At 49.5% G+C, this 21,961-nt stretch overlaps 5 protein-coding genes across 5 annotated transcripts; 2 read left to right on the forward strand and 3 right to left on the reverse strand.

Annotated features, from left to right (window-relative positions):
• Positions 1-1,245: 1,245 nt before the first annotated feature.
• On the reverse strand, positions 1,246-2,286 carry DEU56DRAFT_979862 (uncharacterized protein; the record flags this gene model as incomplete). The annotated part of the gene is made up of 6 exons (XM_041359763.1): positions 1,246-1,501; positions 1,559-1,753; positions 1,816-1,871; positions 1,936-1,952; positions 2,012-2,129; positions 2,180-2,286. The coding sequence occupies 6 exons, from the start codon at positions 2,284-2,286 to the stop codon at positions 1,248-1,250; spliced, it is 747 nt and encodes a 248-aa protein (XP_041209633.1).
• Positions 2,287-3,002: 716 nt separating this feature from the next.
• Positions 3,003-6,445, forward strand: DEU56DRAFT_734615 (uncharacterized protein; the record flags this gene model as incomplete). Its single annotated transcript, XM_041348395.1, has 9 exons — positions 3,003-3,561; positions 3,614-3,866; positions 4,002-4,076; positions 4,128-4,330; positions 4,386-4,821; positions 4,852-5,108; positions 5,161-5,337; positions 5,394-5,666; positions 5,715-6,445. The coding sequence occupies 9 exons, from the start codon at positions 3,003-3,005 to the stop codon at positions 6,443-6,445; spliced, it is 2,964 nt and encodes a 987-aa protein (XP_041209634.1).
• Positions 6,446-7,211: 766 nt separating this feature from the next.
• On the forward strand, positions 7,212-10,604 carry DEU56DRAFT_278126 (uncharacterized protein). The gene is made up of 11 exons (XM_041345437.1): positions 7,212-8,117; positions 8,175-8,587; positions 8,770-8,875; positions 9,207-9,443; positions 9,499-9,689; positions 9,752-9,841; positions 9,892-9,920; positions 9,977-10,037; positions 10,089-10,138; positions 10,199-10,316; positions 10,372-10,604. Exons 1-11 carry the CDS (start codon positions 7,541-7,543, stop codon positions 10,393-10,395), a joined length of 1,896 nt encoding a protein of 631 aa, XP_041209635.1. The 5' UTR covers positions 7,212-7,540; the 3' UTR covers positions 10,396-10,604.
• Positions 10,605-10,935: 331 nt separating this feature from the next.
• On the reverse strand, positions 10,936-12,371 carry DEU56DRAFT_734600 (uncharacterized protein; the record flags this gene model as incomplete). The annotated part of the gene is made up of 8 exons (XM_041348393.1): positions 10,936-10,992; positions 11,051-11,264; positions 11,324-11,412; positions 11,464-11,535; positions 11,586-11,917; positions 11,966-12,003; positions 12,057-12,179; positions 12,229-12,371. The coding sequence occupies 8 exons, from the start codon at positions 12,369-12,371 to the stop codon at positions 10,936-10,938; spliced, it is 1,068 nt and encodes a 355-aa protein (XP_041209636.1).
• A 752-nt stretch (positions 12,372-13,123) lies between these two features.
• DEU56DRAFT_972173 (cytochrome P450) lies at positions 13,124-15,722 on the reverse strand. The gene is made up of 10 exons (XM_041359477.1): positions 15,613-15,722; positions 15,136-15,561; positions 14,755-15,079; positions 14,557-14,705; positions 14,386-14,501; positions 14,196-14,327; positions 13,946-14,135; positions 13,686-13,895; positions 13,486-13,621; positions 13,124-13,437 (listed from the first exon to the last, which is right to left on the reverse strand). Exons 2-10 carry the CDS (start codon positions 15,311-15,313, stop codon positions 13,368-13,370), a joined length of 1,506 nt encoding a protein of 501 aa, XP_041209637.1. The 5' UTR covers positions 15,314-15,561; positions 15,613-15,722; the 3' UTR covers positions 13,124-13,367.
• Between the last annotated feature and the right edge of the window lie 6,239 nt (positions 15,723-21,961).

The raw sequence follows: 21,961 nt of genomic DNA on the forward strand, positions 1-21,961 counted from the left end.
CGGTGGCAGATGTTGAAGCTTCGGAGTCCTACTTCATAAGTGAGGATAGCAGCACGTCGTAAGTGAAGCGCAATGTCTATTCATGACCTGGACAAGTCATGCTCAAATGCTAAGTCCTGATCCTGAAGCTTGCATGTTGAAGCCGTCCTCGTCAGTGGCAGCGGTGATCGGATGTGGGACTTCTCCACTCAGCCAGAGCATCGACGATCTCCCCTGATTGTTCTGTTATTTCACAGGTCAACCTCGATTGTTACTGTCGCTCTCGAGTCCTGGACCCGATCATCTGACCACTGATACTATCCGTTACACTCTATTCGTGACGGTCCGCAATTTCGTGATTTTTGTCTGCAGCACTCAATTTTAAAGTAATTACTTAGCTACTTCACTGAGTATGTATTCTACGTACTATACTACCATATCCCAAGTGAAATAAAACAAATCCGTTGAGAAATAGTGGAGATCGTGTTTTTAGCGTGACAGCAGCAAAAATCACGATTCGATGTCACCTGCCGTGGCTGCCGACGTCGGACATTAAATTTAACAGTGTTTCATTGCAGCTGCAATCCGTGAGCACGTGAGCACGGCTAGTGTGACTGTCCGTTACTATTCGTGACATGAGTGTGACTCACGAAATTGCGGACCGTCACGAATAGAGTGTAACGGATAGTAGTAGTTACCGCGTCAAGTTTCCAGCACTCCGCTGACGCAGACTTGGCAGCGGTACCGAAATTCATACTCCGGTAAGCTGCACAACTTGAACTTACACCACATGTTGACGAAGTTGCTGCCGCCAACGTGCTTGTAATAACGACCGTGTTTTTGTGCTATCCTGAATCTTTCTTTACTCCTGCTGAATGCAACATTGTAGCATGACTGGCAAGAGCAAAGCGCGGTTCTACTCACGGGTCTATCTTGGGAACAGCCCACGAACTTATCTGACAGCCAAGCGTTTCCAGCAAAAACCATGAAGCTAACGATGGTCCCCATAGCTCGTAACTTCCAACCCATGATGTTGGCGACTGCACTTGCAATGATTGCAACCCACCCTCCACAAAGCGACGCGGGCCAGGAGTCATAGTTGACCTGTTACTGTTCCGGAATTGATCGGTTCCCAAACTCAAGAAGAACAAGGTACGTGCAAGGTGACATTACTTAGTCATGCCTGACCCCCAGGACCTCCCTGCCTATATGTAACATGAAAATTTTAATAAGCCAGACCGAAGCTTGACCGAGGCACTATATAACATTCAATCTTTTTGGCAAGTTAAGATGTGCACCCGCAATGCACTCGCTGCAAACATTTGTTGACAGTTTCCACACAACTCTAACAGCCCAATGTGCTCGTAGGATGTGATCCCTCTGCCCTCTGCAAGTGAATGCAATACGTCCTGCTCCATCGAAGACGTCGGACTTGCAAGCTCGATGTGCGCATCATCAGCAACACTGCGGAGCCTGAGAGTGGTGGATGGGCGACGATGTTGTAGTGATATATTACGTACAGCTGTGGTAGTAGAATCAATGCCAAAGTATTTTATTGCTCGAACATAACTTTACTTACCTGAGAACTGACGAGGAGTACGAACGGCACCACCTCGCCGAGAATGCACCAGAGCTGAGCTTGTTGGGGTGCCGCAATAATCCTTGAAGTATGGAAAAAGCTCCGCGTGTCCATCGGGCATTGCTGCAACTCGGTCGTGGTGCACTCGCACTACCAGACTGTGCAGATCCATCAGCTGATGGTGGTTATGATACACTAGTCACAAGTAATAAGGGTGAGCAGAAAGACATCAAAGCATGCTGCGGGAAATGACATACCACGCGTAAGAATATGTGTATATCTAGACTCAAGAACAGCAGTTTCTCGAGCCTCACTAAGATTTACTTGAGAAATGTGTTAAAATACAGTAAATACGAGGAGACAGAGGGAACACATACAGGAAAAGCCACAGTGGCTAGGAGATTGATGGCAATACGCCATTGAATGGCCCCGATGATTAGTTTCAAAGCGCACCGGAGTGCGTTGCTCTGTCACGAGAGCACAAAAGCACTCCCAGGTAACCCTTCGACGGATAATCCAGTCCTTGAGCTGGCGAGCAAGAATACGATCCCCGGTGACTCTGTTGATTGGGCTGACTACGAGTCAGCTAATGAGGAGAAAAACAGTAAAATCGTGACGCACTATGCTATTGAAACAGTTTCACCGAGCTCGCGGGAAAAGATACTGAGTTCTGCGTTGGCGCTCTGGAGGGCTCGGGATATGCGGAAAATTTCTGGATAGCTGGGCATGATGAAGTGGAATATAGGGGAAGACAGTGGGATGAGTGGTATGTCGTGTTCATTGCTCTTATATAGTACTTACCTGGCTGACCTTTCAAAATGAAAAAAACCGCAAGTCCCCAACTGGCGGCCACAGTACAGGCTGTACAGCTGCTGATCTCAATTGAAGACCCTGGAAAGACACCGTTAGTGGCTTATACTAGAGTCAAACGGCACACAATTCCACGAACCTGCCCAGATTCCCTGGTAGCTAAATCTGTTGCCTTGACGGAGGCTTGAGTGGTGTCACAGCGATGCTCATCGAGTGCAACAGATGCATAAGCGATGCAGCAGTGAGGGTCGATATGGGCTTTAAAGCAGGGTAAGTGTCGGCAAGCAAGTGAAGAGTGTAGTGACTGTTGAAAGTGAGACTGGCAATTCCATGTTTGATAACACAATAGACCCTCATCCACTCACCGGGCATTAATAAATTGATGAGTTGGTGGCCGATGCTGGAAACTTCAGGTTCGAGAACACAACGGTCAAAGTCCAAGAACACAACAGTCAAAGTAGTGACAGTTGCGTAGCGCTCATGATGTAAGCGCTGAATTATATTGATTTCTAAACAGGGAAATTATTCAGGAGTTGCAGTGCTCTCGAGTGTCTGAACATTGGCCAGCACGATTGAAGTCCAAACGCCGTTGACCATATATCAAGAGGTGCGTAGAACGGGTGGATCTAATGGTATGTCGCACCTTACTGAGCTTCAGCGCTCTGCTGTTCAGAATGCACAAGCTCTCCTTGAACGTGCTGGACTCTCGCCTCGCGACTTGGATTTAGTCTCACCGTCACCATCACCGCCATCACCTTTGCCTCTGAGTCCTGTTCGTATTGCTTCCACGCCGCCTCATCTCTGCACTGCAACTGCACCAGCTACCCAACATGCCCACCCAAATGCTGCAATCAGCACATACTACATCCCGCCTCCTGCACGACCTTTTACAGATGAAGATCGTGTACAGGAACTTCATCGCGTCACACGCAGGACCTCCGCACACGCTGTCGTCGAACATCCGGTCGGTGCGATCGTTGAATATCCGCAAACCGGACAACATGCGGACGAATCCATCGCCCACATCTTCCACATCGATCCAACTACTTCTGAGTCTTCACGTCGTCCTCAGTCAAGTTTCCAATACTCATTGGGTGATGGGCATGGGGGACAGACAATTGGTCAATGTCTTATGCTTCGCAACGCCGAAGGACATCCCGTTTCGTGCACCAACCTCAAAACATCTTGTATGAGTCTTTTTTTCTTTGTCGGTTGAATACCTCTCACACGTCTATTCAGGTAGAGGCCTTAAGATATGCTCAGCGCGTACACGCGACATATCGACACATCACTTTACTAATATTTTTGAGGTTGCATCTCATTGTCAGACTCGGACAGACTCGAACAGTCCCGCCAGCGCTGCTGACAGGGAAATCTTCGAACGAACACTGGCATTGTACATGGCCTTGTACGAACGTGGCTGCCCTGCGATTGACGGTGTCGACGATAATGTCCTTCCCCAGTCATTCCCCGTTTTTCCAGCCCGATCTCCAAACCCGTCTCTCAAAAAGCCTCCAAACTTACCTTCCTTTGCTGAGAGTGTGATAGGTAATTCAGATGGTATCACGGCTGATGAATATTTCAACAGCGCGACCTTTGACGACGATTCGGGTATAGATTGCTTGCCGTCAAGTCGTCGAGTCAAGAAGCCCAGGTGTAGCGGAAAATTGATCATGCAGCTTGATGCCTACAATCAACCATTCGTCCGGTAAGTTTATTCGTGGATTTCTTTTGCAATAGTCTGACTGATATGCAACAGATGCAAATTGCGCTCCCACACTCGCCGTACCCACCTATTCATACGAAATCTCCAGGAATGTGACACCCGCTACTTACGAGCTCTCCTCGACAACGACAACGACATTATTTCGGAGTGTGAGCAATCAGCCAAGTCACAAGGCTATGGTCCGCTCCTGCCGTGCAGCTATGTTACAAGCCCATCCTCCCAAAGGCAAGTTTGTCGTGAGTTTTTACTTCCATTAGTGTTTATATCGTCAAATTCATCTCCATTCACTAGCACACCTGCACCGCCAAGCAGACGGCAAGCTCAAACAAGGTGTCTTGCGGAAGTGGACACATAATTGCACTGCAAAATTCAACATCTATGTCCCCCACGATCTCGTAGCTTGCCCGCGCATAGTTGTCCTCTGCAGCAACCCGCACTCACACCCGCCTCCCGCACCCGTCAAAACACCGACACCACTTGTTGACATATTTCATGAGCTTCTCTCGCTCATGAAATGGAAACTAGCAGATGCGACACCACGTCGGATTTATTTGGACACAGCATTCATCCAGGGCCTTCATGAAGTACTTGGCTGGGACTTTCCAGATGGCCGCGACGCAACACTGCAAGATCTTCATCCGTCGCTGGCCAATCTCGATCACGTACGGCGTCTCATCAATGTTCTGAGGTCTGTGAAGTATCCCAGTGGAACGGGATTTGAAGGCAGGTATTTTTACTAGATGTCTGCTGCTTGCAGTACTGATGTGGAATTACCAGGTGCATGTCTCCTTGCCGAGGAGCATGCAAAGCTACCTCTGGAACAACGCTATGTGCGCTGTGCGGAGACACACATCATCGAGCGGGGAGCAACACTCAAACTCGTCATCTGCATGACACCACGTATGTCACTGCACCTCATGCAAGCTACACGCCTGTCCATCGACACGTCATTTAAGCGTGCACAAGGATGGCAAGAGTTTGAAATTGAGTCGTGGAACATCGAGCACCAACGATGTGAGTCTCGCGTGCTGTTTATACTTTTGTGTATTAACATATTGGTTTCTAGCCGTCGTCAGCAGTAGAGCATTTACAACATCGCAAAGCGCTCAAGCTCACCTCATTCTCTTTGAACGAATTTTTGAGATCGCGTCCGCTGACACTGGGTTGCCTGTGTCGTTCAACCATATCCATGGCTGTGGGTTCGAGACGGTGATTGCGGATAGCCACAAAGGTCAAGGGTTAGGTGCGTGTAGCAGCCATGCAGACACCTCTTGTAAAAACTAACTAATAGCATTGTAGGTTTGGGAATGTATTGCGCACAACTGTCTCGCTCCATCACGACACCATGCCCGTACGAGTCGCAACGTCGTCTCTGCGATCTGGGGCCGTACGACCATCTCCGGCGATTCTATCGGCTTTGCGTGGCACACTATAAAAGAAATGTCCATGGCCTTCACACCCACGTTTCGGACAAAGTATATGCAGCAATGTTGAGCTTGGCAACATCCGAGCCCCATCCAGACATTCAGAAGACGTTGGATATCATTCGCAATGGTGGTCCAAAAGCCGCAGGTGAATTATCATCAAAAAAACACTTCGTAAAAATTGACACATCACCAGCATGGCTGAAAGATAAGCTTGAAGGCACGAAATTCGCGTTTCCAGCAATATATCAGCCAGCGAGCCTGATACCTCTTGCTTTTTGGAAAGCATCACCCGCAACGACCAATGGCAACGAGCAATCTCATCGTAATGCGTATCGCGAAGGCATTCACTTGACTCTATTAGCCGGCCTCATGAAAGGCATGAGATACGATCAGGGAGCAACACACAGTATGGATGTCCACACCACATTTGGTGTATCAACTCGAGACCAAGGTGCAACTTATATTCAACGCGCGAAACAGTGCATTATGCGACAAAGTAAGAACTTATATTACACTTCAAACACTAGCTCATTTTCGTCAGCTCGAGTGCAGCAAAAACGTCACTCCACAGTGAGTGCAACACAGGGCGCACCCTCACAACCTGCTACGGCGCGCGCCGTTACAATGCCAATGGTGCAGCACGCAGCACCTCTGCATTCTGATACGGCGATGCCAACAGTGCGACATGCACGTGTCAAAGAACCAGTGGTTGAACTGCCGTCGTTCTCGCTCCACAAGCCACCATCTCCAGCGCAAATCAGCACGTTTAGTGCCCTGTCATTTGCATTAGTATCTGGTGCTTGCATCGTAGACTACCTACCCCCGAAAATGCAGTCCCTGCCGCCACTCACAGTCGCAGACAACTCAGAATGCGGCTTCATAGTCTCGTCATATAGTACTCTGACTGGGGCACTCGATTATTAGCATGCAGCTGGAACATCATCATACAACATACCTGCCCCCACACTCAGGGTGGTATAACCGTTCATGGAGATGTGGTAACTACTGAGAGGGACGGATACCGGAACGTGCTGGGACTCGGCCTTAGAACGTGCTGGTGAGTTAGCCTGATTGGGCTGGGGAGGTTCAGCAGGGGGAGACATTTGCACGTCTGTCGACTGATGTCCACAAGCCTAGCACCATACTTTAGCTGCAATATAATCATTATAGTTACAAGCGGATAAGGACGTACGTGGTTGTGCGCGAGGTTCATCACCCATCTGTTTGAAGGGAGTAAGTGGACGACGGGAGGAAGGAAGCGCCAACGACAGAGGCTCCGCAGTTGTGCGCCAGGTTCATCACCCATCTGTTTGAAGGGCGTAAATGGACGACGGGAGGAAGGAAGCGCCAACGACAGAGGCTCCGCAGTTGTGCGCCAGGTTCATCACCCATCTGTTTGAAGGGCGTAAGTGGACGACGGGAGGAAGGAAGAGAAGTAATGCAGCAGTGATGGTTTCAAAGCCAGGGGTATGTTCGGGTTAGAAACCCAGCTGTTCGGATGAGTATTTCTGAGCAAGGAGGTCCTGGGGGTCAGGCATGACTAAGTAACGTCACCTTGCACGTACCTTGTTCTTCTTGAGTTTGGGAACCGATCAATTCCGGAACAGTAACAGGTCACTCATTACTCGTCCTGGGGGTCAGGCATGACTAAGTAATGTCACCTTGCACGTACCTTGTTCTTCTTGAGTTTGGGAACCGATCAATTCCGGAACAGTAACAGGTCAACTATGACTCGTCAACTATGACTCCGCCGGAGTCCCAGTTTCATATACTTATCGGCTCGGATTCTTTCATCCTTGTATTCTAGAACACATTCACCCTGCAGCCGTGCGGCCCCTTATCGATATCACTGGGTCTGAGTTACCATCAGGTTCAACCCCGACCTGGTCAAACATTATTCTCCGGTGTGCTTTACTGTCACAGGCCCTGGCCACTAGACTCTACTAAAAACGATACCCCCAAACTCAAGTCTCATACCGACAAGGAATCTAGCTGTCCTACTGACGATTACAGCCTGCCATGCCTCGCGAAAACAGTTACACGGACTCTGTCGGGCGTTCCTTGACGCCTGACCTTGAGGACGAGTTTGCGCCATCGCTTGCAGCGCCGCGTTCTTCGTCTCCTACTCATATTGAACCGTCTCTGCCCTCCAATATATCCTCCCAAGAGCCTGTACCTCAGTCTAGGCGACGTGCATCCTCGTCAATAATCCCGTCTTCACTGCGGCCCAAGCGTGCTGCTGCCCTCCATTTTCAAACTCCAAAAGATCGCTTCCGTGCATGTGTTCGCAAAGTAATTTCCATGCACCGCACAACAACCGTCATTTCGGGCTTTGGCCTCGCCGGTGCAGAACCGGGTATTGATCCGCGCAGGCAGTCCGCATATCTCCACTACGCGCATATCCGTGAGCGCTGCGAGATCCAGATCACCGACTATAGCTCCGTGAGGAGCAGTTTTGGAAAGATGGACAATGAGCGCTTCGTACAAATGTTCAACGATGAGAGAAGTTCAGAGAGGGAGCCGTGGGTGAAGGTGAGGTGGATTAATGTGTGCGGCACCAGTTGGGATGTAATGAGTGCGCTTGCCCTGAAATATGGTATGTCATGCAGCTATATAATACATCATGTGAGGCGTTGAAAATCATTGACTGTAGACCTTCACCCTCTCGCCCTCGAAGACGTCCTGCACAAACGCGGACACACGCGCTCCAAAACGGACTACTACAGTCAACACCTCTATATTCATGTCTTATCTCACACACTCGTTTCCTCTTCTTCATCTCCAAACTCCTACGTACCAGAAGACCAAGACCCACCACGGAGCTCCTCGCCAGGTCCAATGACACCAGGGGACTACTACAAGAACGAGCATTTCAAGGGCAGTGACGTTCATGCAGAGGTTGGGGATGAAGATCGCACGATGTATGGCGGCAGTTCGCCTGCAACCTGGCGGCTTGGAAGCACTATCAGGAGCAGAAGGTCACCGAAAGCTGACATGGAGAGTGCGGCAAGGGTCAAAGAAGACGACTTAGCTGCACTGACGTCTGCTACACGGAAAGAGAGCGCGGTGCGTCGTGTCTCTCGCATTTTATGTTTTTCCTCATTTCATTTCCATTTTTTCTTCGCTTTTATCTCCAACCTGCTTCAACATCACATTTCTGTTCGCACTTTTGTCGACGTACTTTTTTGCTCTCCTCTTAATCAATCCAGTTCCGAACCAATGCTCATCGTAACATCCTCGTTGCGCAGTCCCGAAAACGCCGGGAGAAAGCTCAGCTCACTCTGACAGATCTGAAGAAGGCAGGTCGCGTCAACGTCTCCGTCCAGCCGATATCAATCTTCTTGTTGAGAGATGGTGAGTGCTGCAATGATGTGCCTAGTTGCTTCATCATCGTATTTTTTTTACTTTGTTCCCCGCCGTATTCTGTCCTTTCTTCGCCTACGCGACCTGTCCTGTACCAATTCATGCCGATCGGAATGTGCACATGTCCGGTTGGCCATGCGTACGATGATTTATGGCGCATATATTCTGGTTGTGAGCCAACACTCACTACTATATGTTCTATTTCTGCGCATATACTGCAACTTGTACGCATTTATGCTTTTGGTTCGGCGTATTTGGTTCGAGTTTGAGTTACCCATTCTGATCCCAACGTCAAGTGATAATTACTGACTGCCTGACACAGGCACGGTTATCTCCATCATGCCGTCCAATTTTGCCGACTTTGCAGGTCCCATCATGGCACGCCTCCGACAACCTGACACGGTCCTGCGCGCATCCGCAGATCCCAGTCTGCTCGTTCAAAGTCTGCTCGACCTCGTTGTGGATTCCGCACTCGAGGTAGTGGATTCATTCCACGAGAAGATATTGCAGCTGGAGTACGATGTGTTAATGAAGCCAGATATGAAAGTGGTTTCGAGGCGTGAGCGTTTTCCTCTCTATCCGTTTCTGTTTGTGTTGACATCCCTGAAACATAGTGCATATTCTTTCCGGTGACTTGATGCTGCACAAGCGGACCCTTGGGCCGCTCAAGACGGTCATCTATGGGCTACGGCGGTACGACGAGGACCGGTGTGCTGCATTACTTTCGTCAGATGAGAAGGAGATTCAGGAGCTACGGGGAGAGAAAGTGAAGGGGTTCATGACCCATAAAAGTAAAATATACCTGGTGCGTCGTGACTTTTTTTTCTCCGTTGTACAAACTTCGGCTGAGCTGAGACAATGTGACAGGCGGACGTGCACGATCATATGGAATATATCCTCACGAGCATGGATATGTTCGCAGGGATCACAGAAAATCTCATCAACTACACTTTCAATGTGCGCCATTACTGTCTCGATTTTCTCGTCCTGATTAACATGAGCGATAGATCAAATCATACGAGATGAACGTAGTCATGTGGGTGCACCTTTGATTTCATCAACATGCCTCCTCGAACTGATGTGGACTATCAGGCGCCGCCTCACCCTCGCAACTATCATATTCCTCCCCCTGACATTGCTCACGGGTTACTTTGTATGTTTTTTCCTACCTCACTCGCGCCCATGAGTCTAACGCATCGCACAGGGAATGAACTTCGAATATATGTGGAGTGTCAATACCCATTCCGACGCCTTGTACGTATTTTATCTGCCCAAATGTCACGAAACTCAAGGCTGACCCATGCGTGCGCACAGATTTTGGAAGATCGCAATCCCTGTTATGGCGTTCGTCATACCCTTATTTATGTGGTCAGACTTGAAGCGTGTTGCGCATTACACTGAGAAGCGGTGGGCGGCGAGGAAGTCGATGATGGTGCGTCGTTGCTTGTTTTTTAGTGTACCTTGAAGTGTTAATCATCGTCTCGTAGACTATCAACGGCAAGCTGGCGTGAATGCCACTGGCCAAATGGATGATCTCACGCTGATGTATTACCCGACCCTAGACGGTCCACGGATGGATTATTTGTTTCATAGATTTTCGAGCATTTGAAATTGCTCGCTCGTTTGGTCTTGTTTTCTAGTTGTTGAGTCTAGCTGTCGCTCGTTGTTCGAGATCCCCTCCTTGTTGATGCGTCAGATTTTACTAAAGTAATGTTTTGGCATACTCTTGACATTTTTATTTCATGTTGCTACATACGCTACAGATGCTACTACACACAAGCACCTTTCCCCCACGATACCCAACTACTTGCCTGAAGTTTTACCGCCTTTTCACTGGATTGACTGGTGATGATTCGCAGAGTCGATTTGCTGGTCTCGCACCCACTCAGGTTTGATTCATGATCTTGTGAATGCGATTACCAGCCTTGTTCAGAAACAACGATAATTAATATGTGTTCGCTGTACGCTTACTTTGGCGAAGCGTACTTGCGCAAGCCGCATCGAATCAGATTGGTTAATTCTATCATCGAACGCGACAGACAATTCACGACCTAGGCCGCCGTCGGAGTGTGCTCCGTGCCTCGGCTTGCAGCCCACGTCTCTGGTCCCTGTGAAATTCCAGCATCCATGATCACATCCACCACAACGCACTGAAGAAATTCCTACCGTTCTGTTATTAATCCTCTGATTCCTGATTCTTCTCGCGAACCACTCCACAGCGCTGGAACCAGTCTCAAAGTTTCTGTCAAGTTGCTTCTTCACTGCCTCTGCAATAATATGACTGGATTCGACAAGAGCCCGGAGGACTTTGGAGTTGCCCGGACGGGAAAAGAAAACCAAGGACCACCGCTCGTATTCAGCCTGTGCGCCGGGAGGTGGACTGTCCATAGTCATTCGACAGATTAGCAAGGCTGCAAATTTAAGTACTCATGCACGCACACAACGCGGTGGATGTTGGATTGAAGGATGCCTCCACTGAAAAGAGCCAACGCATCTCCAACATTGCAAATCGCATGTCCAGGAATAGGCTATCCGTAGATGAGTGTCTGCTGCACGCGAGCATGAAAACTTGTGCTCACTCGAATGTAGGACCACTCGTCATGACCAGGTGGGAGCACTTGGAGGCCACCGAGGCGATTGTGCAAGAAGCTCTGGTAATGTTTGATTAAAAAAACATGGCCACATATATCGAGCAACCAACCAGACTGCCGAAATCAGTATGTGCACCTAATACAGCCCTTTCCATCGCTTTCTTGACCTGCGCAGTAGGGGGGCTGTGAATGCATCTGGTCTCGCTACAACTGTGCTCCTCCATGTCATGTAGTCTCTCCAAAGTCCCTTCCGGCAGTCCAAGCTTGTCATTGAATATATTAAACATAACATATGTCACCTCGAGACCCTTGCGGACAAATGGTGCGATCGTGTTCTCCATGCGAGCATTTACGGTCGATGGGTAGGTGCGGTGAACGACCTGTGGATATGCTAGTGCATCATCTTTAGAGACGTTGATGAATTCAACAGCGTCCAAGGCGCCTATATTTGTGTCAATCTGCTGTTAGTAAATTTTCCTGCAAGTCCTACCAGTTGCATCGATCGCATTAGCCCCTACTTTCTTGTATCTAATGAGGAACTCAGATGATACGAGAAACAGTTATGAGAAATCGACACGGACCCAAAAGATTGTCCTTTGTCTCCTTGCTCGAACTTCATACGTTCTTCGAGGGGCAGAGCCATTGTCTCAGCTCCCATGTCAAACATGTCGCTGACGTCTTGGTCTGCGCCGTGATTCTTTAAACTTATGGAGAGTTAGATTCGACACATTCAACAATATAGATATAACGTACTACCAGAATCCAATGGTTGTCGCTGCCTCCCACAGTCGATTTACCTCCTCCACGTCTCCAGCCTTAATGAGCTCGTAATCAATAATTAAGAGCGGGTGTGTTTGAACATCGTCCGGGAAAGGAGGAAAAGTGCTTCCAGGCATAATGATCTAAACGAGGATGTTAGCACGGTGGTCTGAACAAAAGTGGATGAAACAACTTCGAGTGGGACAGCAGGGTATGGAGAGTAAGTGTATAGAAAGGTTGTGGGAAGGCCTCGACCTTTATATATTTTACATGACGTTGCGCAATTACCACCTGACCTCCGAGAACAAGGTAACCTTTCCCGGCTTGTCAGAGAAGGGCTTTACGCCCAGGGCTCCAAGGGGTATATCTTTTGCGGACCCTTTCATACCAGGAAAGGGCATTTCAGACGTTTTCCGTGTGACCATAAGAGTACTTGAATACGTAGTCGGAGTTCAGCGTTGCATGTGCAGCAAGGCGGCTCCAGTAAACCAATGATTAACGTCATTACCCACGGAGTCCTAAACGTTTAACTTTAACGGAATTTTATCGTGCGCTGCCTATTAGTATCAGGATGATCATTAGCGTTGGTGCCACTGCTTCAATTGAATGAATCACTAGGACGATTATTGTTCGGAGCGTACTAGATGGTTATTGTGCTGAGTAACACTCTAAAAATACTGCGAACAGGCAGCAGGATTTGCCCAGCACTGCAGCCATATCTGCCACCAGGGCCAGATTGACAGTCAGGACTCGTGGCATCAGCCCGTTCAGCATGCGGTGACTTATTCCCATTGTATAATGATCATCTAACGGAACACGAAACTTCCGTCAGCGATTTGAGGAACCAAGCAAATTGAGGCGTATTAGTTCAAGAGAAACACCCAGCTGTGATCTGATAAGAAATTCTGACTTGTTATGGGCGTGACAGCAGGAAACGTGAACATAGCGAAATGACGACGAGAGCGGACATAGGGTAAAGACGAGCGTTTGTCCGAGTCCATAGGCTACATCGACGGTATTCAATTCGATGAGGTTTGCTACTGACGAGAAAAACCATATGGCTGCGTGACCGTAGCGACGGGGTAGAAATTCACTAATCTGTGGAGTTTACTTCAAGTGGGTTAATGTCCTGGTCATTGCGAAAGAGTTGCCAACAAATCCTTGTTCCTTGGGATGGACTTGCACTTGAAGGGCTTAGGGTACCTTTCGGTGTGTAAGAATATGTTTTAGGCTCATGGAGGGATGTATTACCAGAGCGCACCAAAACTCTCGAACTCTGCAGGAGGTGTGATCTCTTCTCCTCTCTCATCAAGCGGTTTGGCGATCGTGAACGCAGCAAGAATACAACAAATATTGATATACAATGATGCTTCAGCAAAATGAAATCCTGAAATTTTGAAGAGGCCACTGTTCAATTCCGGCCAGGATACTGTCACGCAAATGACACGCACCAGGGCATGCACGGCGCCCGAACCCAAAGACGAACTTGCGTGGGTCCAATTGGGGCGAGGGACCCAGGAAACGCTCGGGTCTGAACTCCAATGGGTCGGGGTACATCTCTTTATCCCGGGACATGGAATAAATATTTGGGACGATGGTCGCACCCTTGGGTATGCGGTACCCTTCGTAGACATCTTCTTTCATTGCGTGGTGCGGGAGTCCTGTGTCACTGAGGGTGAGCGGAAACGAAGACAAAAGTCATGTGGCTGACCTTGCGGAGCCACAGGTGCCCATCGGAGGAGCTCGAGGATGAGCGCTCCAATATACGGGAGCTTGTTTCTGTCCTCGAAGGTGGGAAATTGGTCCTGGCCCACGACGGAATCGATCTCTGCCTGCGCATGCTTCTGCACCTCGGGATAGAGCATCATCGCCAGAATAAAAGATGTGACAGATGATGCTATCTGCTCATGCCAGTGATCGTTTCAAAATCCACATAAGGGAGGGTGTAAAAAATATCTTACGGTATCTACTCCCCCTCTATAGATCCCTTGACTGCACCACTTGACGATTTCTTCGTGTTGAGCACCGACCGTGGACCCATCATCTGGAAGGAGCTGTTCTGAAACGAAGGAGTGCGTATAGCTGCCGCTTTGCTGAGCGACGGATGACAATTGGTTAGAACTCCAATAACAGAACACCTCGCAAACTTACTATTTGCTGTTTGGTCCAGTCAAATAACATTGTGTCAAGCCTACTTAACTTTTGCCCGAGATCAAAGGCCACGCGCTTGAAACTTGCCCCTGGAAACCATGAAGGTATGAAACGTACTCATGTTCACTAGCTTAGCTTCATAATCACTCCGAAAATGAAAGGATGACCTACATGATGGTATCACTTCGACCAACCAACGTCCAGGCTGTAATAGGACAGTGCTGATGTCATCGCATTCTCGCAAGATAGCAAGGAAATAATCGTCACTCTCGGTGCCCTTCCAGCCGTATGCGAGATTAAGTACGATGGCGCCTGCGTTCCTGCACCTCGAATGAGAAACGACTGAAACAAGTAGTCACTAAAAATTACCTTCTAATGTGATCGGCGAATTGTTCAGGGTTCTGGTGCAAATCATTAAGCAGCACACGAGATTGTTCAGTTTGAAGCGACTGGTAGCTTTGTATCGTGCGAGGACTCAGACTGAATTTAAAGACCGTGCGATACTTCTTGAAATACGGGTGATTGAAAGATATATTGAACGGGGGCAGGCTGCGCTTCGCGAGTTCTGTGTACATCCATATTATTGGACGATCAGAATACGTAGTGGCACGTGAGTCGAGCAATTCAGTGGCTGATTTTAGGGAGCTGAGCACTATGAACTGCCGGTTAGGCACACGGAAGGAGAATATGGGTCCTGTGAGAAATAGATCAGCGAGTCTCGCAGCAAATCGAAAATTGGACAATGCGCACCATAGGTCTCAGCCCACGTAGCATACATCCGCCAAGGCTCCTTCTTCGGCAGTTGATGAACATTTCCGGTGAAAAATTTTGGAGGTGGCCCAGGAGGTAGTGGTAATCTACTGCGCCGACGGCTGTAGAAGTAAATTGTGACTACAGTCACAAAGAGGATGATCATGCCAGTAGACATGTAACAAATAACAGGTGGGTCGACTTCTGAGGTTTCAAGTTGTTCCCCAAGTTCTTAATATCATCGTCCTCTCGGAGCATATAATAAGCGACGTGCCGTCATCGGTCACTTTCTGCAACTAGGCTCGTATGCAAACCGCAACACGAGGCATGGCACTGGGTCCGGCATAAGTTAGCCAGCCTCCTTGGGCAATATGTGAGATAAGGCGGCCCCATCAGGCAAAGCTACCCCCGCAAATTTCGGTTCAACTGTATACATACACAGTTGAGCCGATTACTGATATTAACGTATGCACTTACCTTCAACGTCATTTGACCAACTGCATCACCATCGCCCCGGCAGATAGAACTAGTCGTGCAACACAGCGAGCTCGAGCAAAGACTAAATGTGAAGTCGATGTCAATTTCTCAAAAAGGATGTGAAGGCGGCTTAGAACGTTAACATTTCCTCTTTCCGCTTGTCCTGGCATCGTTAATTAGATGTGACAGTGCCGCATCACAAAAGTGGCGTCACGCTGGACCCGCGTCAATTTTCACCTGCCCAAAGCCTAAAATGGCATTGAATATCAAGTTGAAGCAATATTGAAGCCCCGGACGAATTACAAGAAGGAACGACTGTCTTCCTTCTATATGGTCTGGCTAGGGGAGACTGCAGACGAATTCCAACCGCGAGCATGCATTAATTGATCTTTCTGGACTCTGCACTATTCAATCATGACGATCTGCGAGTTCAGATATAAGGGTGCGGAGGTATGTACACATGCTCAAGTCCGCATTCAAGGAACACAACTCACCAGTAAGCGCCAACTGTTCTGCGCTGCGTCGCAGGCGGAAATGTTGTTCCAGCCACACGCAGAGTCTGAACGTAGACCGACACATAATTTTGCATGTACCTACCTTGCGTGGCATGCTACTAGCATCTGGCATAGTGAATCAATTGTGCATTGATTTCAATCAACACCCGGATCATTTATATCCCGAGTTCGTCTAGATTCTTTCCCTCGCTGTTCCTTCGGCAATACCATGGTCCGTAATCGTGATTAGCGCTAGAATATGCTTCGAAGCTTGCTGTCAAGGCTATCAGATCGGCCCATGACCAGAGGTTTATTCCCTTCCCCCACCCACTACTTGCTGCACCCGCACTTCGCTCACACTAATCGATCGCCATTAAAAGCGAAGGACAAAGGCTAGATCCTCCTCCAGAAGTCTGCGCAGTAACCGCTGGTGAAAACTCGGTATGTCAAGGTGTTCCCATGAGCTCATTCACTATGAATGAGCGCTAATACATTCAACATCCCTGCCTCTGACACGTTCTTCGTCCAGAACCGACCCCATAGACGAGTCCGGCAAGCCATGCGGAAATTTATCAAAGGTATCCCTAAGAAAATTTCTGTGAGTAGATCACTGAATTGTCCGGATTCTGAATATGGCTAACATTGTGTGGAAATGCTTGAAGCGTTCCCGGAAGGCCATTCCTGCGGTTCAGGACATCGACCTTCAAAGTGCACCGAATCAGAATATCGAGGTAGGTGTTCGAACTCTTTATCCTTCAGTTTTTCTCAGAGGCGCCCAGGACACGTTGCATTTGAATCCTCCCGCCGACGACACGCGTCCCACCACAACTGGGGGTCCCGGTGGTCGCATCGACCAAGGCTCATCCAGAGAACTTACTTCGAAGGTACTTGCGTCAAATTATTTAGTCTTCGTCTCTAAATTCCAGTGGTCGTGCAGGTTCTTGCCACCCCTCCTGGTGTGGATGAAACATCTGGTCCCAAATCGGTTGGCGCCGAAGACGCTGCAGGACACATGAAAATACTCGGGGAACCTGCGCTATCTGCGGCGGACGCCGCCAACAATGCCCCAGCAGGTCTTGCTACCGCAGACAACTTCCAGACCACATACCTCCAACCCCTCATAATTTTCGACACTATCATTAAGAAGATCGCGAATGTATGGGCCGCTCTCCTTAGTTGGTACAGAACTAACCAAGGTGTAGGTACATCCATACGTAAATATGGCGCTGGGCGTACTTTCTGCTGCATCCAAAGTACGTTCCGTTGTGTCGGAGTTCTGTGTCCTTCTCAGAAGTTATAACTTCATGTAGATCATTCTCGCTCAAGCGGAGCGCGACAATTTGGTACTCGACCTTTTGAAGAAACTAAGTGAAGTAGATACCTTCATGACCCTGGACGACACTCTTGGCCAGATTGAATCGATGGGTGACATTGTTGGACAGATCGCACATCAGACTCGAGAGTGCGCCCATTTCATCAGGGATTATGCAGAGATAAGGAGCTATTGTGAGTCGCGAGCTATCGTGTTCGCTCATTCTTAATCTTCTACCTTGATTATAGGGAAAAGACTGGGGAAACACTTGGTCTCGGCAACTAAGGCTATGATTCAACAGTACAGCGACGCTTTGGATAGGCTTATGCAGAAATTTCGGGACCGAGCTCTTCTGGACGTAGCCATCTTTGTTCAATGTGCGGGTGAGTATTCGGACGTGCTTCCAATTGTTACGCCTCCTCACACTTCTGCAGGCGACACAATGGATCTCAGCGATATCGCCTATGCAAAGGACGCAGGACTAGATACTAGGAAACAGTGTCTACCAGGAACGCGCACCGACATTCTCTCCCAGATTACAGAATGGATCAACAGCAGCGACGATGCTGCTCAGCGTGTGTTGTGGTTATCTGGCCCTGCAGGCAAGGGCAAATCAGCCATCGCTCACACGATTGCCAAGAGGTTCAAAGACAGGGGAAGGCTCGGGTCGTGTTTTTGCTTCGACAGGGCCCAAGTGACGCGCCATGAAAATGTTTTCACCACCATCGCTCGTGACCTGGCTGATTGTGATCCGGAGATAAGACGAGGATTAGCAGATGCGGTCAAAAATAACACTTCACTCAAGAATTCGACGGATATCTTTCAGCAGTGGGAGAAGCTTGTCGTGGACCCACTAAAGAAGTTCTCCGCGTCAAGTGTAGGGCCTGTCTTGATTGTGATTGAAGCGCTGGACGAGAGCGGTGGGGAGAAAACGCGGCGGGACCTTCTCCGCATACTTGCCGGCAAACTTCAGGACAAAGGACTTCCTAACATCACTGAACTCCCATCCAACTTTCGGATTCTGGTTACCTCGCGCCCGCTTCACGATATCGAAACGGAATTTGAAGGTGCTGGTCATATTCTACGGTTATCCATGGACGATATTCAACCAGGAGTCGTGGAGCGCGACATTCACGCCTTCGTGTCTAATGAGCTGAAAGTGCTACCAGAGTTTCAGGACATAGATCTTGCACCCCTCGCTGCAAAAGCCGATGGACTCTTTGAGTGGGCGCGTCTTGCGTGTGGACACATCGAAGATACCCCTGCCGGCGTACGCAAAATGTCGCGTTTCGATGATCTCGTGAAGCGCAGGGCAGGAAAGCAGACAAACTTGTTGGACGATATCTATAAGGTCATTTTGAAAGAAATTATGAAGAAGGATCAATATTACGGTGACGAATATGAAGAAGCACTCGCAGGGTTTCGTTCCATGATGGGACAGATACTTGGCACAGCTGAACCACTCCCTTTCGACTCCCTCAATGCCATGCGGAGCCACTTTCCAGACCGAAGCAAGCATGACAACATGGACATCATAAAACACATGGGATCCCTTCTCAGCGGCACCACGAACTCATGTTCAGCCATCCGACCGCTTCATGCATCCTTCCGTGACTTCCTGACAGACAAATCGTCCAGCGGAGACTTTTTCATCGAGGTGACCGACGTACAGCGCGACCTTGCATTTGCATCACTTCGAGTGATGGAACATGGCCTTGGTTTCAATATATGTGATTTGAAGTCTTCATATATCCCTAACCGTGAAGACACGGGGCTTCCTCAACGAATCGAAACGTCCATTTCCCCACATTTGTCCTATTCCTGCCGATTCTGGGCTACGCACGTACAAGCAACAGACTTTGACACGGAGCTCGCAAATGAAATACGATCATTCTTCGTCCACGAGCGGCTGCTTTTCTGGATTGAAGCACTTGGCCTTTTGAACGCACTTGCCCTCGCACTTGCCGCACGTCCGCTGATTTCCCAGTGGCTGAAGGTGAGCACTTGCTCGTTAGGCAATGGTGGACGAAAAGTTCATAAACAACCCGCAGGGCCGTTCTGTATACGAAGATGTGCTGTCCACTGCAATGGATGTGCAGAGATTCGTTCAAATCTTTGGCGGCATGATTTTGCACAGCACGCCACATCTGTATTTATCAGCGCTACCATTCTCCCCCATCAACTCCAACATCGCTGCCAATTTCACTCCAAGGTTTCCGAATAGCCTTCGTCTGGCATCCGGACGTGATTTGAACTGGGCGGCTGTTCAGACCGTGATCGAGGGGCACGCTTCTTCGGTTGACTCTGTCTCGTTCTCACCAGATGGTACTCGCATTGTGACTGGTTCTTCGGATAACACTGTCCGGCTGTGGGATGCAGCAACGGGACAGCCATTGGGTCAGCCTTTGGAGGGGCACACTGAGTCGGTTTACTCAGTCTCGTTCTCACCGGATGGTGCTCGCATCGCGTCTGGTTCTTGGGATAAGACTGTCCGGCTGTGGGATGCAGCAACGGGACAGCCATTGGGTCAGCCCTTGGAGGGGCACACTTCAGGGGTTCAGTCAGTCTCGTTCTCACCGGATGGTGCTCACATCGCGTCTGGTTCGAATGATTACACTGTTCGGCTGTGGGATGCAGCAACGGGACAGCCATTGGGTCAGCCCTTGGAGGGGCACACTTCAGGGGTTCAGTCAGTCTCGTTCTCACCGGATGGTGCTCGCATCGCGTCTGGTTCGGATGATTACACTGTCCGGCTGTGGGATGCGGCAACGGGACAGCCATTGGGTCAGCCCTTGGAGGGGCACACTTCAGGGGTTCAGTCAGTCTCGTTCTCACCGGATGGTGCTCGCATCGCGTCTGGTTCTTGGGATAACACTGTCCGGCTGTGGGATGCAGCAACGGGTCAGCCATTGGGTCAGCCTTTGGAGGGGCACACTGAGTCGGTTCACTCAGTCTCGTTCTCACCGGATGGTGCTCACATCGCGTCTGGTTCGGATGATTACACTGTTCGGCTGTGGGATGCAGCAATGGGACAGCCATTGGGTCAGCCCTTGGAGGGGCACACTGATTCGGTTTACTCAGTCTCGTTCTCACTGGATGGTGCTCGCATCGCGTCTGGTTCGGAGGATAAGACTGTCCGGCTGTGGGATGCAGCAACGGGACAGCCATTAGGTCAGCCTTTGGAGGGGCACACTGAGTCGGTTTTGTCAGTCTCGTTCTCACCGGATGGTGCTCGCATCGTGTCTGGTTCTTGGGATAACACTGTCCGGCTGTGGGATGTAGCAATGGGACAGCCATTGGGTCAGCCTTTGGAGGGGCACACTTATCCGGTTCACTCAGTCTCATTCTCACCGGATGGTGCTCGCATCGCGTCTGGTTCGGATGATTACACTGTCCGGCTGTGGGATGCAGCAACGGGACAGCCATTGGGTCAGCCTTTGGAGGGGCACACTTCTTGGGTTCGGTCAGTCTCGTTCTCACCGGATGGTGCTCGCATCGCGTCTGGTTCGGAGGATGAGACTGTCCGGCTGTGGGATGCAGCAACGGGTCAGCCATTGGGTCAGCCCTTGGAGGGGCACACTTCTTGGGTTCGGTCAGTCTCGTTCTCACCGGATGGTGCTCGCATCGTGTCTGGTTCGGATGATAGCACTGTCCGGCTGTGGGATGCAGCAACGGGACAGCCATTAGGTCAGCCTTTGGAGGGGCACACTTCTTGGGTTCGGTCAGTCTCGTTCTCACCGGATGGTGCTCGCATCGCGTCTGGTTCTTTCGATAACACTGTCCGGCTGTGGGACGTAGTGCAGCCATTCCACGACTCCACCGAGCCACCTTCCTCCGCATTCTCTCTAAACATAACACCTCGCACACAGGAGAGTCCGTCTCCTGTTATATCCGACACTTGGAACAATTATTTCATTCGCTTCTCATCCACCTTGGGACATGCGCTGCGCAACCCCGCTGACCTGCTTGAGGGCACCCCTTGTCATGATTCCGATTCAACTCCTTTCTTGTTGGGAGCTGATGGATGGGTGGTGGGACCCAATCGTCGGCTTCTTTTCTGGGTACCCCACGCTTCCCGATCCACATTTTATTCTCTTGGCACTGCACTAGTGATCCCAAGAGGACGTGTCGAGCTTGATTTGAGCTGCATGGCACACGGGACACAATGGTCGAATTGCCGAGATGCGTGAGTTCTTAGTCTTTCCTGTCCATCCCTCGCATTTTCTAAATTCGACACATCTAGCCGTACTCCACAATGATATTATTGCGGCAGTTGATGTATGGAGAGGTCAGATAGAAATACATGAATCATGTTTGAACTTTTGCTCCCAGTTGATCGTATTCGCTGCTCAGTGTTGCTACTGTCCTAGACGATGTATCATGGCCAAATTTAATAGTCACGCTCTGCTCCAGCTTCGTTGTCTTTATATTCCTGTATAATCGAATCCATTAGCATTGAGATAACCTTACAGCCGTTGTCCTTTGGTGTGATATGTTACCCAACGAGATCCAGTGCGCATGCATGTATGCAGGAATGATCGAC

This window comes from Suillus clintonianus (assembly GCF_016758775.1).
Source record: "Suillus clintonianus strain FC179 chromosome Unknown DEU56scaffold_26, whole genome shotgun sequence".
Lineage (NCBI taxonomy): Eukaryota > Fungi > Basidiomycota > Agaricomycetes > Boletales > Suillaceae > Suillus > Suillus clintonianus.

What these genes read in the sequence shown, in the direction of transcription:
- DEU56DRAFT_278126 (XM_041345437.1), top strand. Translation starts at nt 7,541, where the DNA reads ATGCCTCGCGAAAACAGTTACACGGACTCTGTCGGGCGTTCCTTGACG. An exon ending in AATACCCATTCCGACGCCTT is followed by an intron (nt 10,139 to 10,198) that starts GTACGTATTTTA and finishes GCGTGCGCACAG; the next exon opens with ATTTTGGAAGATCGCAATCC. An exon ending in CGGCGAGGAAGTCGATGATG is followed by an intron (nt 10,317 to 10,371) that starts GTGCGTCGTTGC and finishes ATCGTCTCGTAG; the next exon opens with ACTATCAACGGCAAGCTGGC.
- DEU56DRAFT_972173 (XM_041359477.1), bottom strand. Translation starts at nt 15,313, where the DNA reads ATGTCTACTGGCATGATCATCCTCTTTGTGACTGTAGTCACAATTTAC. An exon ending in TACGTGGGCTGAGACCTATG is followed by an intron (nt 15,080 to 15,135) that starts GTGCGCATTGTC and finishes TATTTCTCACAG; the next exon opens with GACCCATATTCTCCTTCCGT. An exon ending in TTCGCCGATCACATTAGAAG is followed by an intron (nt 14,706 to 14,754) that starts GTAATTTTTAGT and finishes TTCGAGGTGCAG; the next exon opens with GAACGCAGGCGCCATCGTAC.